The sequence below is a fragment of the Pongo abelii genome, chromosome 19 (genome assembly GCF_028885655.2).
Source record: "Pongo abelii isolate AG06213 chromosome 19, NHGRI_mPonAbe1-v2.0_pri, whole genome shotgun sequence".
Lineage (NCBI taxonomy): Eukaryota > Metazoa > Chordata > Mammalia > Primates > Hominidae > Pongo > Pongo abelii.
In genome coordinates this window covers 73,448,343-73,466,080 of record NC_072004.2, presented here as the reverse complement: position 1 = coordinate 73,466,080, position 17,738 = coordinate 73,448,343, and the positions used below count along the sequence as shown (strand labels likewise).

Below are 17,738 nucleotides of genomic sequence, written 5' to 3'. Positions count from 1 at the left end.
AGGTTACTTTTTCTATTTAAAATACTTTCCTGGAGTGTATTATTCTGAATTTTCTTTTGTGAAATCATACAAGTATATAATTTTTTAAAAAGTCACAGTATGAAGGCGTACTAAAGGAAAACAAAGTCTCTAGCCTGCTCCCCTTCTACAGAAGTAAACTATTACCAGTTTCAAAAGTCAGAGAGAGGAGCACAATAATTCCCAAATCTCTGATAAATGTGCAAATCTTACAACAAAGACAATGAGAAATAAATCTAGAAATTGGATAGACTGAAACAGGCAATGGGGAAAGGATTCCCTATTTAATAAACGGTGTTGGGAAAACTGACTAGCCATATGCAGAAAACTGAAACTGGACCCCTTCCTTACACCTTATACAAAAATTAACTCAAGGTGGATTAAAGACTTAAACTTAAAATCTAAAACCATAAAAACCCTAGAAGAAAACCTAGGCAATACCATTCAGGACATAGGCAGGGGCAAAGACTTCATGACTAAAACATCAAAAGCAATGGCAACAAAAGCCAAAATTGACAATGGGATCTAATTAAACTAAAGAGCTTCTGCACAGCAAAAGAAACTATCATCAGAGTGAATGGGCAACCTACATAATGAGAGAAAATTTTTGCAATCTATCCATCTGACAAAGGGCTAATATCCAGAATCTACAAGGAACTTAAAACAAATTTACAAGAAAAAAACAACCCCATCAAAAAGTGGGTAAAGGATATGAACAGACACTTCTCAAAAGAAGACATTTATGCAGCCAACAAACCTATGAAAAAAAGCTCATCATCACTGGTCATTAGAGAAATGCAAATCAGGCCGGGCGCAGTGGCTCACACCTGTAATCCCAGCACTTTGGAAGGCCAAGGCAGGCGGATCACGAGGTCAGGAGATCAAGACCATCCTGGCTAACACGTTGAAACCCCGTCTCTACTAAAAATACAAAAAAATAGCTGGGCATGGTGGTGGGTGCTTGTAATCCCAGCTACTCGAGAGGCTGAGGCAGGAGAATGGCGTGAACCCAGGAGACAGAGCTTGCAGTGAGCCAAGATTGCACCACTGCACTCCAGCCTGGGTAACAGAGTGAGACTCCATCTCAAAAAAAAAAAAAAAAAGAGAGAAATGCAAATCAAAACCACAATGAGATACCATCTCATGCCAGTTAGAATGGCAGTCATTAAAAAGTCAGGAAACAGGGCTGGGCATGGTGGCTCACGCCTGTACTCCCAGCACTTTGGGAGGCCGAGGCGGGCGGATCACGAGGTCAGGAGTTCCAGACCAGTCTCACCAACATACTGAAACCCTGTCACTGCTAAAAATACAAAAAATTAGCCAGGTGTGGTGGTGTGTGCCTATAATCCCAGCTACTTGGGAGGCTGAGGCAGGAGAATCGCGTGAACCTGGGAGGCAGAGGTTGCAGTGAGCCAAGATTGCGCCACTGCACTCCAGCCAGGGCGAAGGTGCGAGACTCTGTCTCAAAAAAAAAAAAAAAAAAAAGTCAGGAAATAATAGATGTTGGAGGCCGGGCGCGGTGGCTCACGCTTGTAATCCCAGCACTTTGGGAGGCCAAGGCAGGCGGATCACGAGGTCAGGAGATCGAGACAATCCTGGCTAACACGGTGAAACGCCGTCTCTACTAAAAATAAAAAAAAATTAGCTGGGCGTAGTGGCAGGTGCCTATAGTCCTAGCTACTCAGGAGGCTGAGGCAGGAGAATGGTGTTAACCCAGGAGGCAGAGCTTACAGTGAGCCGAGATCGCACCACTGCACTTCAGCCTGGGCAACAGAGTGAGACTCGGTTTCAAAAAAAAAGAAATAATAGATGTTGGAGAGGATGTGGAGAAACAGAATGCTTTTACACTGTTGGTGGGAGTGTAAATTAGTTCAACCATTTTTGAAGACAGTGTGGCGATTCCTCAGGGATCTAGAACCAGAAATACCATTTGACCCAGCAATCCCATTACTGGGTATATACCCAAAGGGTTATAAATCATTCTGCTATAAAGACACATGCAAACGTATGTTTATTGCAGCACTATTCACAATAGCAAAGACTTGGAACCAACCCAAATGCCTATCAATGATAGACTGGATAAAGAAAATGTGGCACATGTATACCATGGAATACTATGCAGCCATAAAAAAGGATGAGTTCATGTCTTTTGCAGGGACATGGATGAAGCTGGAAACCATCATTCTCAGCAAACTAACTCAGGAACAGAAAACCAAACACAGCATGTTCTCACTGATAAGTGGGAGTTGAACAATGAGAACACATGGACACAGGGAGGGGTACATCACACACGGGGGCCTGTCAGGGGGTGGGGTGCTAGGGGAGGGATAGCATTAGGAGAAATACCTAAGGTAGATGATAGGTTGATGGGTGCAGCAAATCACCATGGCTCGTGTATACCTATATAACAAACCTGCACATTCTGCACATGTATCTCAGAACTTAAAGTATAATAAAAGAATAAAGAAACCTGTTCAGCTTTATTTAAAAAAGAAAAAAGAAAAGATATTGGATAGACTGGGCCATACCCTTCATACCTGCACTGCAGAATCCTCTGGGGTCTTCATGTCTGATCCCAAGACTCTCACCAGTGAAGAGTAATGTGCAAGAGGCTTCTTCCCTGCCCTGGCAGCTAGTCGTTTTGCTCCTACAACTGGGGGTGGGGCTTCATCAACGACATGGTGCCCTTCGTGGACTTGCATCTGCAATTGGTTTCCCTGTTTAACTGCCATCTAAGAGCATACATTATGAAACAAAAATGTGCGATGTGATTATCTTCTCCTAAATAACATTTCAAAGACATCAAAACACAAGAGTGTGGTAAGTTATGCTAGAAAATACTAGGATTTGTGTTTGCTTTATTAAATCCAACAACAAAGATAATGTTTACACTCAACTTGCTATTTCTTTGGTAAGAATGTTAACTAGAAATTTATTTATTTGTTTATTTATTTATTTTTGAGACGGAGTTTTGCTCTTGTTGCCCAGGCTGGAGTGCAATGGCACGGTCTTGGCTCACTGCAACCTCCGTCTCCTGGGTTCAAACAATTCTCCTGCCTAAGCCAAGTAGCTGGGATTACATACAGGTGCCAACCACCACACCCAGCTAATTTTTGTATTTTTAGTAGAGATGGGGTTTCACTATGTTGGCTAGGCTCATCTCGAACTCCTGACGTCAGGTGATCTACCCACCTCGCCCTCCCAAAGTGCTGAGATTACAGGCGTGAGCCACCGTGCCCAGCCTAGAAATTTATTTTTATTTTTTTGAGATGGCAATTTGCTCTGTCACCCATGTTGGAATGCAGTGCATGGCTCACTGCAGCCTGTCTCTTGGGCTCAAGCGATCTTCCCACCTCAGCCTCCCGAGTAGCTGGGATTACACACGCATGCTACCACACCTGGCTAAGGTTTTTGTTTTAGTTTGGAGACAGGAGTCTCACTGTGTTGCCCAGACTGGTCTTGGACACCTGAGTTCAAACTATCCTCCCACCTCAGCCTCCTGAGTAACTGGGACTACAGGTGCGCACCACCATACCTGGCTAATTTTTGTATTTTTGTAGAGGTGGAATTTCATGATGTTGCCCAGGCTAGTCTCGAACTCCCGGGCTCCGCCCACCTCGGCTTTCCAAAGTGCTAGGATCATAGGTTTGGGTCACTATGCCTGTTGGCTAATTTAAAAAATTTGTTGTCATACGTTACCCAGGCCGGTCACAAACTTGGTTTTGTTATTAAAACCACAAAAGTATTGTGTTGCTTTATTCCACAAAAACAAACAAAAAAACCCATAAAAGTAGGTTTTAAGATGGCAAATTAGGTAAGATTTTCCTTAACTGGGTTACTATTTTTCTTTTTTTTGAGATGCAGTCTCGCTCTATCACCAGGCTGGAGTGCAGTGGTGCAATCTCGGCTCACTGCAAACTCCACCTCCCGGGTTCAAGCGATTCTCCTGCCTCAGCCTCCCGAGTAGCTGGGACGATAGGCGCGCGCCACCACGCCCAGCTAGTTTTTCTATTTTTAGTAGAGATGGGGTTTCACTATGTTAGCTAAGATGGTCTCAATCTCTTGACCTCATGATCTGCCCGCCTCAGCCACTGTGTGGCTCACAGGTGTGAGCCACTGTGCCTGGTCTAATTGGTTTTTATATAAGACTTTCTCTATGGAATCTTAACTCAGGTTTCCAAAAAGGTTAATTCTAGACTAACAAAACTCAAGAAACTTAAAGATATGTCCTATAATTAAGCATTTACTTTTCCAATAAAAATAGTATTTTGGGGCCAGGTGTGGTGGCTCATGCCTGTAATCCCAGCATTTTGGGAGTCTGAGCTGAGCAGATCACCTGAGGTCAGGAGTTCGAGACCAGCCTGTCCAACATGGTGAAACCCCATCTCTACTAAAAATACAAAAATTAGCTGGGCATAGTGGCGTGCACCTGTAATCCCAGCTACTCAGGAGGCTGAGACAGGAGAATTGCTTGAACCCAGGAGGCGGAGGTTGCAATGAGCTGAGATGGCGCCACTGCACTCTAGCTTGGGCAATAAAGTGAGACTCTGTCTCAAAAAAAAAAAAAAAAAAAAGAACAGTATTTTGGGGTGATGAGAGGTGAGTCATGCCTGTAATCCGAGCACTTTGGGAGGCTGAGGCAGATAACTTGGGCCCAGGAGTTCAAGACAAACCTGGGCAACACAGCAAGGCCCTGTCTCTATAAAAAAAAAAAAGTTTAAAAATCATCGGAGCATGGTAGTATTTTCCTGGTCCCAGCTACACAGGAGCCTGAGGTAGGAAGACCACTTGAGCCCAGGAAGTCAAGGCTGCAATCATACCACTGCACTCCAGCTATGTGAGCTGTGATCATACCACTGCACTCCAGCCTGGGTGACAGTGAGATCCCGTCTCAAAAAAATATATCGAAGTGATTTTTTTTAACAAGTGCTGTCAGTGAAAAAAAACTTTTTAAAAATAAAAATAACTAGCCAGGTGTGGTAGCTGGGCACAGTGGCTCACACCTGTAATACCAGCATTTTGGGAGGCTGAGGCAGGCAGATCACCTGAGGCTAGGAGATTAAGACTAGCCTGGCCAACATAGCGAAGCCCTATTTCTACTAAAAATACAAAAAACAGTTGGGTGTGGTGGCACATGCCTGTAATCCCAACTATTAGGGTGGCTGAGGTATGAGAATTGCTTGAATCCAGGAGGCGGAGGCTGCAGTGAGCTGAGATTGTACCACCGCACTCCAGTCTGGGTGACAGAGCAAGACTCAAAAACAAACAAACAAAACCAGCCAGGTGTGGTGATGTACACCTGTGGTCCCAACTACTCAGGAGGCTGAAGTGGGAGGACTGCTTGAGCCTGGGAGGTTGAGGGGGCAGTAAGCCATAATTGCACCACTGCGCTCCAGCCTCTATGACAGAATGACACACGTCGCTGGGCCCAGTGACTCATGCCTGTAATCCCAGCACTTTGGGAGGCTGAGGCAGGTGGATCACGAGGTCAAGAGATTGAGACCACCCTGGACAACATGGTGAAACCCCGTCTCTACTAAAAATACAAAAATTAGCTGGGTGTGGTGGCGCACGCCCGTAGTCCCAGCTACTCGGGAGGCTGAGGCAGGTGAACTGCTTGAACCCAGGAGGTGGAGGTTACAGTGAGCCAAGATCGCACCACTGCACTCCAGCCTGGCAGCAGAGCAAGACTCCATCTCAAAAAACAACAACAAAAGGAATGACACATATGTCAAAGAAAAAAAGAGGCTGGGCGTGATGGCTCACACCTCTAATCCTAGCACTTTGGGAGGCTGAGGTGGGTGGGCTGCTTGAGCCTAGAAGTTCAAGACTAGCCTGGGCAACATGGTAAAACTCTGTCTCAAAAAAAAAAAAGACACCAGGTGCAGTGGCTCACGCCTGTAATCCCAGCACTTTGGGAGGCCAAGGCAAGAGGATCACCTGAGGTCAGGAGTTCGAGATGAGCCTGGCCAACATGGTGAAACGCCGTCTCTACTAAAAATACAAAAATTAGCTGGGCGTGGTGGCATACGCCTGTAATCCCAGCTATTAGGAAGGCTGAAGCAGGAACATCACTTGAACCTGGGAGGTGTAGGCTGCTGGCAGCCAATATCGCACCACTGTACTCCAGCATGAGCAACAGGGCGAGACTCTGTGGCAAAAAAAAAGAAAAAAAGTATTCAATGGGTAACTACATCTGAGGTGATGGATGTGTTAATTAACTTGATTGTGGTAATCATTTCACAACGTATACATATTTCAAAACATCACATTTTATACACATTTTTATATTTAAACATACAAATTTTTAAAAATCAGAAACTAAAAACAAAAAAAAAGCATTCCATGTCCAAAAAGTGGCTGTCATCTCTGCCTTAAACATAAGATTGTATGGGCTATAGAGAACAGAGTGACGTAGGCTGTGCACAGTGGCTCATGCCTGTAATCCCGGCACCTTGGCAGGCCGAGGCAGGCGGATCACTTGAGGTAAGGAGTTTGAGACCAGCCTGGCCAACATGGCGAAACCCTGTCTCTACTAAAAACTACAAAATAAATTAGCTAGGTGTGGTGGCGCACACCTGTAATCCCAACTACTTGGGAAGCTGAGGCATGAGACTCACTTGAACCCCAGAAGTGGAGGTTGCAGTGAACCGCTTGCGCCACCGCACTCCAGCCTGAGTGACAGAGTGAGACTCTGTCTCAAAAAAAAAAAAAAAAAAAAAAGGAGAGAACAGAGTGAGGGAAAGAGGTGAAAAATGTGAACCAGAAAACATAGTTCTAGACCAGGCATGGTGGTGCACACCCATAGTCCCAAGCTACTCGGGAGGCTGAGGCAGCAGGATCACTTGAGCCCAGCAGTTCAAGGCTGGCCTGGGTAACATAGCAAGACCCAGCCTCTTTAGGAAAAAAAAAAAAAAAAAAGGGCATCAAGAATTTTTTGGTTTTTATTTGGCTTTGAGATGGAGTTTCCCTCTTGTTGCCCAGGCTGGAGTGCAATGGCGTGATCTCAGCTCACTGCAACCTCTGCCTCCCAGGTTCAAACGATTCTCCTGCCTTGGCCTCCCAAGTAGCTGGGATTATAGGTATGCACCACCACACCTGGCTAATTTTTTGTATTTAGTAGAGATGAGGTTTCACCATCATGGTCAGGCTGGTCTTGAACTGCTGACCTCGGGTGATCTGCCTGCCTCAGTCTCCCAAAGTGCTGGGATTACAGGCATGAGCCACTGCGCCCGGCGAAGATATTTGTGTGTTTTTTGTTTTTTTTTTGAGACGGAGTCTCACTCTGTCGCCCAGGCTGGAGTGCAGTGGCACAATCTCGGCTCACTGCAAGCTCCGCCTCCAGGGTTCACGCCATTCTCCTGCCTCAGCCTCCCAAGTAGCTGGGACTACAGGCACCCACCACCATGCCCGGCTATTTTGTATTTTTAGTAGAGACGGGGTTTCACCATGTTAGCCAGGACGGTCTTGATCTCCTGACCTCGTGATCCACCCACCTCGGCCTCCCAAAGTGGTGGGATTACAGGCGTGAGCCACCACGCCCGGCCAGGTATTTGTATTTTTAAACACTGGAACAGTAGCACAAAGACCAGCAAAGAGATGGGACTATAACTGAAAAGGACCTTTTTATTATGAATTGCCTTTTGCTGAGTGTCGTGCCCATTCATCAGTCTCCCTATAAATAGGTTTCACTGTGTTTATACTTATTAGTCTCTCCCCATAACTAATGGAATTCAGGTTTGAGTTTCAGTCAATAAATATTTGAGGCCAGACACAGTGGCTCATGCCTATAATTCCAGCACTTGGGAAGCCAAGGCCGGCAGATTGCTTGAGCCCAAGAGTTCCAGACCAGCCTGGGAAACAAGGTGAAACCCTGTCTCTACAAAAAATATAAAAAGTTAGCCGGGCATGGTGACGTGTTTCTGTAGTTCCAGCTACTCAGGAGGCTGAGGTGGGAGGATCACTTAAGCCTGGGAGGTGGAGGTTGCAGCAACCCCAGATTGTGCCACTGTATGCCAGCCTGGATGACAGAGCACAACCTCATCTCAAAAAAAAAAAAAAAAAAAAACCAACCCATAATAATATTTTAAAATTATTTGAGAATGAGATTAAATAACCATTACCTTAAGCGCTTCTTCATATTCTCCTAAAAGGACAAAAAATACACACCGTGATACTTCTTCACACACCCCAAAAGATTCTATTATTTTAAAATTATTTTTATTTTGTACACATCCATTCATTCATTCAAGAACCAAAGATTCCATAAGATTAAGGATAGCCAGTCCTAAAGATGGACTGTACAACATGAGGAACATATTATAGTTAAATAATCGTAAATTATATTCATGATTTTTGCTAAATGAGTAGATTATGGCTGGTTTCTGGGGAGGGCTCAGGGCACCACAGGGCCACTATAATGAGATGACAGATATGTTAATTTGCTTCATTACAGTAACCATTGCCATCTAACATTTTGGTCAACCACGTGTATGATGGTGATCCCATAAGATTATAATGCCATATTTTTACTGTACCTTTTCTATGTTTAGATATGCAAATACCATTGTGTTTCAACTGTCTATAGTATTCAGCACAGTAACATGCTCTACAGGTTCGTAACCAATGAGCAATAGGTTATACCATATATCCTAGGTGTGTACTAGGCTATACCATCTAGGTTTGTGTAAGTACACTCTATGATGTCCATATAATGACAAAATCACCTAATTGATGCATTTCTCCTTACAAATCCCTGTCATTAAGCGATGCATTACTGTATATGTATTTCATAACATCATGTTGTACACCTTCAATATATACAATAAAAATTTGTTAAATGTACAGCTAATCCTAACTTTAAAGAATTCTTAGCTTATTATATATGAACAGCAACTATCTTTTTGCTGACAAACTCCCTTTTTGTTGCAAACAGCATCTACTGTAGATCAGTTCTTCCCCTTAAATCCCTCTTTCATCACTACTGGGAATCTTCCAGTTACAAAATCTCAACCCAGGTCCCTCACATTTACGCACTGTGATGTTCAGGACTCAAGAGAGTTCGGTGTTAATACTATCATTTCGCCTGATTAAATTAAGATTTTAGGGGCTATCCTGGGAAACTAATCTTCAATTATAACATGGTTCCTATGGGAAAATGCACTCCAAGCTCTGAACATCTGATAAATAAACTTTTGGAATACTACTTGTTTTATAAGTTGATATTAATATATATGCCAAGTCAGAAACAAATGCAACACCATGGGAATACTTATATGTGTTGAACTGGGAGGCATATTAATTTCAGAGGACTGGCATCTTAAATATGAGAACCTCCCATTAAAGCTGTCCTTAGGGTCCATTCAAAGGCATCATCCTATATATAAAAAACTGCTATACAATAAAATCCCCTAGGTAACTAATGTCCATCAGTGCAATGTCACTCTAAAATTAATACTGCAATAAGGTTTGAGTATAAATAGAAATGCCTCAGTGAGCAGATTAAGAATTTAAAGAAGGCTGAACAGACTCTCTCAGGGACTCACCTTGACTGTTGATGGATACCTATAAAAGGAAAAAAAGCAACAGTGAATTATAAGTGTCTCATCAGTTGAGCATTTCTGTTACTAGGACCAGCCCCATAGGACAGACAAAAACTCAGGCCAAGCGTTCAGCTTTTCCGTATCACTTGCTAGTCATGAATAACACTTAAGAAATTTTATTGCTTATCTACTGTGCCCTCCTTTATTTCAGATACATTAAGAGGCAGTGCAATATAACGGTTAGGAGCTTGAGTTCTATAGCCAGAGGGTATGGACTGTACCGCTACTTTACTACTTCCAAGTTTTTGTGCATTTGGACAAGTTATTTTCACCTCTCTGTGCCTCAGTTTCCTCATGAGTAAAATAGTGATGATAATAAGGTACTCAATACATGGTATTGTTGCTAGTCTGACACACTGTAACCACTCAATAAAGCTTAGCCATTAGCCTGAGCAACAAAGTGAGATCCCATCCCTCCAAAGAATTAAAAAATTTTGCCAGGCACAGAGGTATGTCCTAGCTACCCAGAAGACTGAGATGGGAGGATTCCTTGAACCCAGGAGCTCTAGGTTGCAGCAAGCTATGCCAATGCACACCAGCCTGGGCAACAGAGTGAGACCCTCTTAAAAAAAAAAAAAGCTTAGCCATTATATTTGTATTATTATAAACGAAGTGGTAGCTTGTGCTATATGTGAACTTAAGGTCACTATATAATTTTAAAAGTTATCTTGGCCCAGTGTGGTAGCTCACGACTGTAATCCCAGCACTTTGGTAGGCTGAGGTGGGCCGATCGCTTGAGCCCAGGAGTTCGAGACCATCTTGGCCAACATGGTGAAATACCATCTCTACTAAAAATACAAAAATTAGCCAGGCATGGTGGTATACACCTGTAATCCCAGCTACTCGGGAGGCTGAGAGAGGAGAATCACTTGAACCCAGGAGCTGGAGGTTGCAGTGAGCAGAGATCGCACCACTGCACTCCAGCCTAGGTTATGGAGTGAGGCTTCGTCTCAAAAAAAAAAAAAAAAAAAAAGTTCTCTCAGGCCAGGCCAGGCATGGTGTCTCACACCTATAATCCCAGCACTTTGGGAGGCTGAGGTGGGAGGACTGCTTGAGCCCAGCAGTTCAAGACTGGCCTGAGCAACATAGTGAGACCCTGTTTCCTTTTTTTTTAAAAAGTGAAAGTTATCTCTGAGATATTCTTCAGTGTTGCTTCTCCATTTCTCAACTCCATCTCAGATGCTGCAATTAGAATATTCAATTATTAGAATAATTAGAATATTCAATTATCAAATATATTTAAACCACCACACAAATGAGCTAAACACTATTTTGAATTATTAAAGCCCATATCACTGGAGAAATAAGATCCCTATTCTGAACACCTAGCAATAAGTACCATAATATATTTTACCTCTTCATTTTCCTCATCCAGGTATTTTATTTGAATAGTATTCAGATCAAATGAAACTTTTACCTATAAAAGAGATACACATTTAAAGGCAGGTTATAATGTACACAGAAGTCAAAGTAAAAAAAACCCCACAAAATCAAAAGACAAACAACAAACAACCATAACAACCCATAACAAAGGGTTAATATCTGCAACACACCCAGAGTATCAGCAAAACTGCTAATGATACAATTAACAACCCAGGTAAAAATATACATAAAATTCATACAAGAGGAAATCAGAACACCTAACAAATACATCAGAAGACTTTCAAACTTTCTGGTGGTCAGAACACTGCAAATTGAAGCAATGAGATGACATCTCATCAGAATACCAAAGAGTGTGTGTGTGTGTGTGTGTGTGTGTGTGTGTGTGTGTGTGTGTGTGTGTGTGTGTGTGTGTTTTGGGTGGGGTGTGGGGTAGGGAACAGCAAATGTTTTTTAAAACTTTCTGGTGGTCAGAACACTGCAAATTGAAGCAATGAGATGACATCTCATCAGAATACCAAAGAGTGTGTGTGTGTGTGTGTGTGTGTGTGTGTGTGTGTGTGTGTGTGTGTGTGTGTGTGTGTGTGTGTGTTTTGGGTGGGGTGTGGGGTAGGGAACAGCAAATGTTTTTTAAAGCCATAACATCCAGTGTTGTCAAAACTTCAGGACATTGTCATGTATCTCTGTGTGCTGCTACAACTGTTCTGCAAAGCGTTTGGCAGAATCTATTAAAATTTCAAATAAAATGCTTTGTGACCCATTAATCTCACATTTGTATAGGACAGAGTTTATCCTGTAGAACAGTATATAAGTTATGTGTATAGATGGATATCTCCTGAAGTTTCATGATAAGAAAAAAAAAAAGAAAAAGTTTTTTTTTTTTTTTGAGTCGGGTCTCACTCTGTCGCTCAGGCTGGATTATAGTGGCTCGATCTTGGCTCACTGCAGCCTCAACCTCCAGCACCCAGGCAATTCGCCCACCTCAACCTCTGGAGTAGCTGGGACCACAGGTGCCTGCTACCACGCCCAGCTAATTTTTGTATTTTTTTGGTAGAGATGGGGTTTTACCATGTTGCCCAGTCTGGTCTCAAACTCCTGAGCTCAAGTGATCCACCCATCTCGGCCTCCCAAAGTGCTGAGATTCCAGGCGTGTGCCACTGTGCCCAGCCAAATAATGTTTATAGTATGATCCTAGTATGATATCTGCATGAACATGGAAAATGTAAAGTACATACAGGGCTGTTAACATTGGTTACCCAAAAGAGGTGGGAGTGACAGATGAGGGGAGGGAGAGTGGAGGGCTATTAACTGCTTGAGATGGTTTCTCTTCTTAAAATGGGCATGTATTATAATTTTACAATTTAAAATTTACAATGAAGAAAAAAGGCAAGCTGTCAGCTCATTTAACTACTAGGAAAAGAAAGATAACTGATTTTCACATCTTTTGGCAAACAAGATCTAACTTCTTTCTGAATCCGATCTTTTTTTTTTTTCTGAGATGGGTCTCACTGTCACTGTTAGGACAGTATGAACAGGTATTTGCTGGAAGGCAGAAAACTACCTCAGATCATCTTTTAAGATCTACCAATTCTTTCCCTTTTTAGTTATCATCAGATATAACCAGGTAGACGTAGATTTTTACCAAAGGGTTTCAGAGAGAAACACAGTCAACACAGGAAGTAAAACATTCACCACTGCAAACTGAACAAAAAAAGAAGAGTACAAAGGGCAAACCAAGAGGAGGAAAAGCCTTAGCAAAAAAACGGAACAGGTGAACTGCTGTCTAAGCAGGTATGAAAGTTTTTCCTGCTCAACTTTGAGATACTCAACCTCTGACCTAGCAATAAAAACAATTGATAGGCCCTTGCAAAACACAAGTCATATATATCCTTGTGCAAAACACAAGTCATATATATCCTTGTGCAAAACATAAGTCATATATATCCTTGTGCAAAACACAAGTCATATATATCCTTGTGCAAAACACAAGTCATATCCTCACACAAGAGAACATTTCCCTGGGATCTGGTTGGGGTGGAGCCCACACCAATTCACTCCTCATACTGTTTCTAAAATTAATAGGTTTTCTAAATCCTATCTCACTAAAAACAATTTTACCTTCCCTTTCTAAAATGTTCAAAAGGAAATTTATGTGTTGGTTCCCTTTATTGGGGCACATCTCATATATGAATACTGAAACCCTATCAAAAGCAATTTTCCAAAAGGCCCAGAAATGGTAACTATGACAGACTTCACAGCTATGAAACAACACTGCTAAAAATAGCTACCTTTGGAAAAAATAACCATGCTTAAACCAAGGAGAAACAAAATAAAGTAACACTCACCATAGCTTCGATATCAGCCCAAGTTGTATTTTCTGGATCAGAAACCAGAAAGCTTTGAATTTCATTTTTAAAAGTCACATTTAGAGTAACCTGTGGTTCCATGCTGTGAGGCTAGGGTTGAGAAGGTTGGTGGGAGAGAGAAAAACACATTAGAAAGGGTTCTATAAGTTGCACTAAAAGTTCACTCAGCAAATACTTGTGAGGACCCAATATGGGCTGGGCTTGGGAGACACAGCAATGAACAAAAGAAACACTGTCCCTGCTCTTACGGAACTTACCATCACTGTTAAATAGGAATTGTTTCAGGAAAGAAAGATAGGCTAAAACCACGCCATAAAGACTTGTACTTAAGTCACAAAAATTAATCTTGAAGTTATTAGGAACTTCCACATTAGAAACAGAAGTATGCTGAGAGTATTTAAATTTTGACCACATTCCCAGAAATCATCTAGCATTTGTAAAATCCTTAAATATTTTATGGTACTTTATGATGACTGGTTTATTAAACAAACACTTACTAGTAGCAGGACATACCAACATGGATAAGAGAGATAAGGTCTCTGCCCTCAGGGAACTTGTATTCTTGTACGACTTGAGAATGACATTCTACATTTTTCTTGCAGAAGGAGGGTTGTCCTAACTTGAGAACCTAGGTTTTCTATCAGTTTTAAGAACTTCGGGCCAAAACACTAGCCAAGAACTACACAGAGGTAGCATTCAATGCCCTCCATCCAAGTTACTATGTTTTTTCACAATCTACTGATTTTTTTATTTTATTTTATTTTATTTTATTTTATTTTTTGAGACGGAGTCTCACTCTATCGCCCCAGGCTGGGGTGCAGTGGCGCGATCTCAGCTCACTGCAACCTCCACCTCCCGGGTTCACGCCATTCTCCTGCCTCAGCCTCTCGAGTAGCTGAGACTACAGGTGCCCGCCACCACATCCGGCTAATTTTTTTTTTTTTTGTATTTTTGGTAGGGACGGGGTTTCACCGTGTTAAGCAGAATGGTCTCGATCTCCTGACCTCATGATCTGCCTGCCTTGGCCTTCCAAAATGCTGGGATTACAGGCGTGAGCCACCGCGCCTGGCCTTGTACTGATTTTTTAAATGGGGGATTTCAAACATATATAAAAGTGGAGAGTAATAAACACTTAGTTAAACCAACAATCAACTCAAGGCTATCCTCATTCACATATATCCCTGCATCCCCCACTTCTGCCCCAGCAATGAACTGACCATAGTCAACTAATGTTTTAACCAAACTATAATAATCTAATTATTTTCTATTATTGTATTTATTTATTTATTTATTTATTTTGAGATAGAGTCTTGTTCTGTTGCCCAGGCTCAAGTGCAGTGGCACAATCTTGGCTCACTGCAACCTCCGCCTTCTGGGTTCAAGCGATTCTCTCACCTCAGCCTCCCGAGTAGCTGGGACTACAGGCACCCGCCACCAAGCCTGGCTTTTAGTAGAGATGGGGTTTCACCGTGTTAGCCAAGATGGTCTCGATCTCCTGACCTCATGATACCACCCACCTCGGCCTCCCAAAGAGCTGGGATTACAGGCATGAGCCACCATGCCCGGACTATTTTTTAAAATATTTTTATGGGAAAATTTAAATCTATACAAAAGTAGACAGAATATAATGAATCCCTATGGACCCATAAGCTAGCTTCTTCCATAATTATCAACTCAGGACCAATTTGCTGTAACCAAAGGTTTACAGCAATACCCTTTCCCTACTAGATTATTTTGACAGACATCTATGCTTTTATCCATTAAGAATTGAGTATGTACCTCTAAAAGATAAGAATTTTTTAAAAACAGTCTAGATATCATTATCATGCCTAACAAGTTAACAATTCCTTAATCAGATTTCTATTCTGATCATTATATTTTTAATTAAGGATTTTGTTTACTGATGAATGGTTACATTTAATTGGTTTTTATGACTTTATGAAAAAATAGCTTAGGCTGAGAGGAACAAGATTAAGTCCCAGGGATTTACAGCGTGGTCTGCGGCGGCGGGGAGGGGGGGTGGGCAGAGGGGAGGCGGAGGAGCACACAACCTGGGAAGATTTAGCTTCCGGACATACCTCAGGCCCATTACTAGACATAAAACTGTGAGCAGGTCAGTTCGCTTTTGAGCTTCGGTTCTTTAACCTATAAAATAGGTCTAATACGTCTGCTTTGCCTATCTCACAGTGTTACCATAAGGATCAAATTAAAAATGTGTACGCAAGTTCTTTCAAAATGTCATTCAAATACAAAAAATATTATAATAAAGGCCAGGCACAGTGGCTCATGTCTGTAATCCCAGGATTTTGGGGAGCAGAGGCAGGCAGATCGTTTGAGTCCAGAGTTTGAGACCAGCCTAGCCAACATGGTGAAACCTCGTCTCTACTAAAAATACAAAAATTAGCTGCGTGTAGTGGCGCAGGCCTTTAATCCCAGCTACTCAGGAGGCTGAGGCAGGAGAATTGCTTGAACCTGGGAGGCAAGGTTGCAGTGAGCCAAGACCATGCCACTGCACTCCCGCCTGGGTGATAGAGCGAGACTCTCTCTCAAAAATAAAATAAAATAAAAAACTGGCCAGGTGTGGTGGCTGATGCTGGTAATCCTAGCACTTTGGGAGGCTGAGGCGGAAGGATCATCAGCCTAGGAGTTCAAGACCAGCCTGGGCAACAAAGCCAGACCCTGTCTCCTTAAAAAAATTAAGTTCAATTAAACATTTTAAAAAATAATAGGGCCGGACGCGGTGGCTCACGCCTGTAATCCCAGCACTTTGGGAGGTCGAGGTGGGTGGATCACGAGGTCAGGAGATCGAGACCATCCTGGCTAATACGGTGAAAGCCCGTCTCTACTAAAAATACAAAAAATTTAGCCTGGCGTGGTAGCAGGCGCCTGTAGTCCCAGCTACTCCGGAGCCTGAGGCAGGAGAATGGCGTGAACCCGGGAGGCGGAGCTTGCAGTGAGCCGAGATCGCGCCAATGCACTCCAGCCTGGGTGACAGAGCAAGACTCCGTCTCAAATAAATAAATAAATAATAACAATAATAATAATAAACCAGTCTTTAGAACCATAAACCTGTACTGTTTTCCACAATGTAATGCACTGTCCTGTAAAATACTACAATTAAGACTGTAATTTAAAGGCACTTTTTCGAAACCCTAAGACAATTATCCCCCAATTTTCTCCATTCTTTGTTTCTACCAAGAACCAAGTTCACCACCAAAATAATATTAGTCTCTTAACAACAATCCTGCTGACATCTAGTATTCACTCATATGAAATGTAATTATCGGGGTCCTTAAAATTTGAGAATCTTTGTCAATTCCCCAGGACCTTAGGCAAAAAATCAGGGAAATGAAGTGACTCAGTCCGCCAAAAGTGGATATTCTGCACTTTCCAACTTCAAGAAACACACTTCCCTACTTGTGAAGGAAATGAATCTTCCTCTCTCTTTCTCAAATTACACAATTGGAAATTAATTTAGGTACTCTGGAGCTCCTCCAGCTGGTGGGCCAACTAAGAGAAAACAGGAAGTGGGAGATTCTAGCTTAGCTGGATCATATCCAGGTCTTCATAAGGAACTCTCTTTGGCTGACATGTAAAAAAATTCTTTCAGCAGGAGCATTAATCTTAAACGTGTGTGAACACCAAAGCTATGGTTAACCCTATCTGCCCCTTAGGTCTACAGCCAGTAGAGTCAGATAGCTGGGTCCTAGGCCTTCAGCTTTCATAACTGGCATTATTGTTAAGTCCATGCCACTGACTCACCTTTGCTTGGCACAAGTTAGCTTTTCCTCCACGTCGTTTTTTTTTTCAGCCTCAACAAAATCCCTTCAATGAAACAGACCTGGCAACCTGAGCTTTGATTACTGTCTCCACCAGAGGCCTTTACAAGCCAAGTTATCCAGGCTTTAAAATGTGTGACCTGAGGCCGGGAGCGGTGGCTCATGCCTGTAATCCCAGCACTTTGGGAGGCCGAGGCACGAGGATCGCTTGAGCTCAGGAGTTCAAGACCAGCCTGGGTTGGTCTTTGAGAAAGCGAGACTCTGTCTCAAAAAAGTGCGGCCTGAAAGCTGAGTGTTTGACAAAAAGGAAAAACAGTGCCTTTCCAAAACCGAAGGTCCCTAACCAAGGAGATCTCTTTAAGGTCTCGAAAAAAGGAGGATGGGATGAGAAGGATGTGTAAGTAGTGTCATTTTTTTACTTGCAGAGTTCATCCTAGTCTTCCAGTTTTCGTTTCCTAGCACTGCATATTCCCAAGACAGTGTCACTACCCCGAGGGCTCTCTCTCATTTTCTTTGCGTAGGCCCTCATTCCACTGGGGACTCGTGGCCTTCCATCAGTAGAAGCCGGATGTTCTGACCCACAGACTCTCCAA

General features: G+C 42.7%; 1 protein-coding gene across 3 annotated transcripts in view; it reads right to left on the bottom strand.

Annotated features, from left to right (window-relative positions):
- Positions 1–17,738, bottom strand: part of NBR1 (NBR1 autophagy cargo receptor) — a 40,639-nt gene that overhangs the window by 22,480 nt on the left and 421 nt on the right. For 2 of the 3 annotated variants that reach the window (XM_024234277.3, NM_001133837.1), the window contains 5 exon segments: positions 13,346–13,456; positions 10,975–11,037; positions 9,564–9,582; positions 8,142–8,164; positions 2,556–2,750 (listed from right to left, as the gene is read on the bottom strand). In XM_024234277.3, the coding sequence (XP_024090045.2) occupies positions 2,556–2,750; positions 8,142–8,164; positions 9,564–9,582; positions 10,975–11,037; positions 13,346–13,447 (402 nt within the window). In that variant the 5' untranslated portion in view covers positions 13,448–13,456. 3 annotated transcript variants of the gene reach the window in all.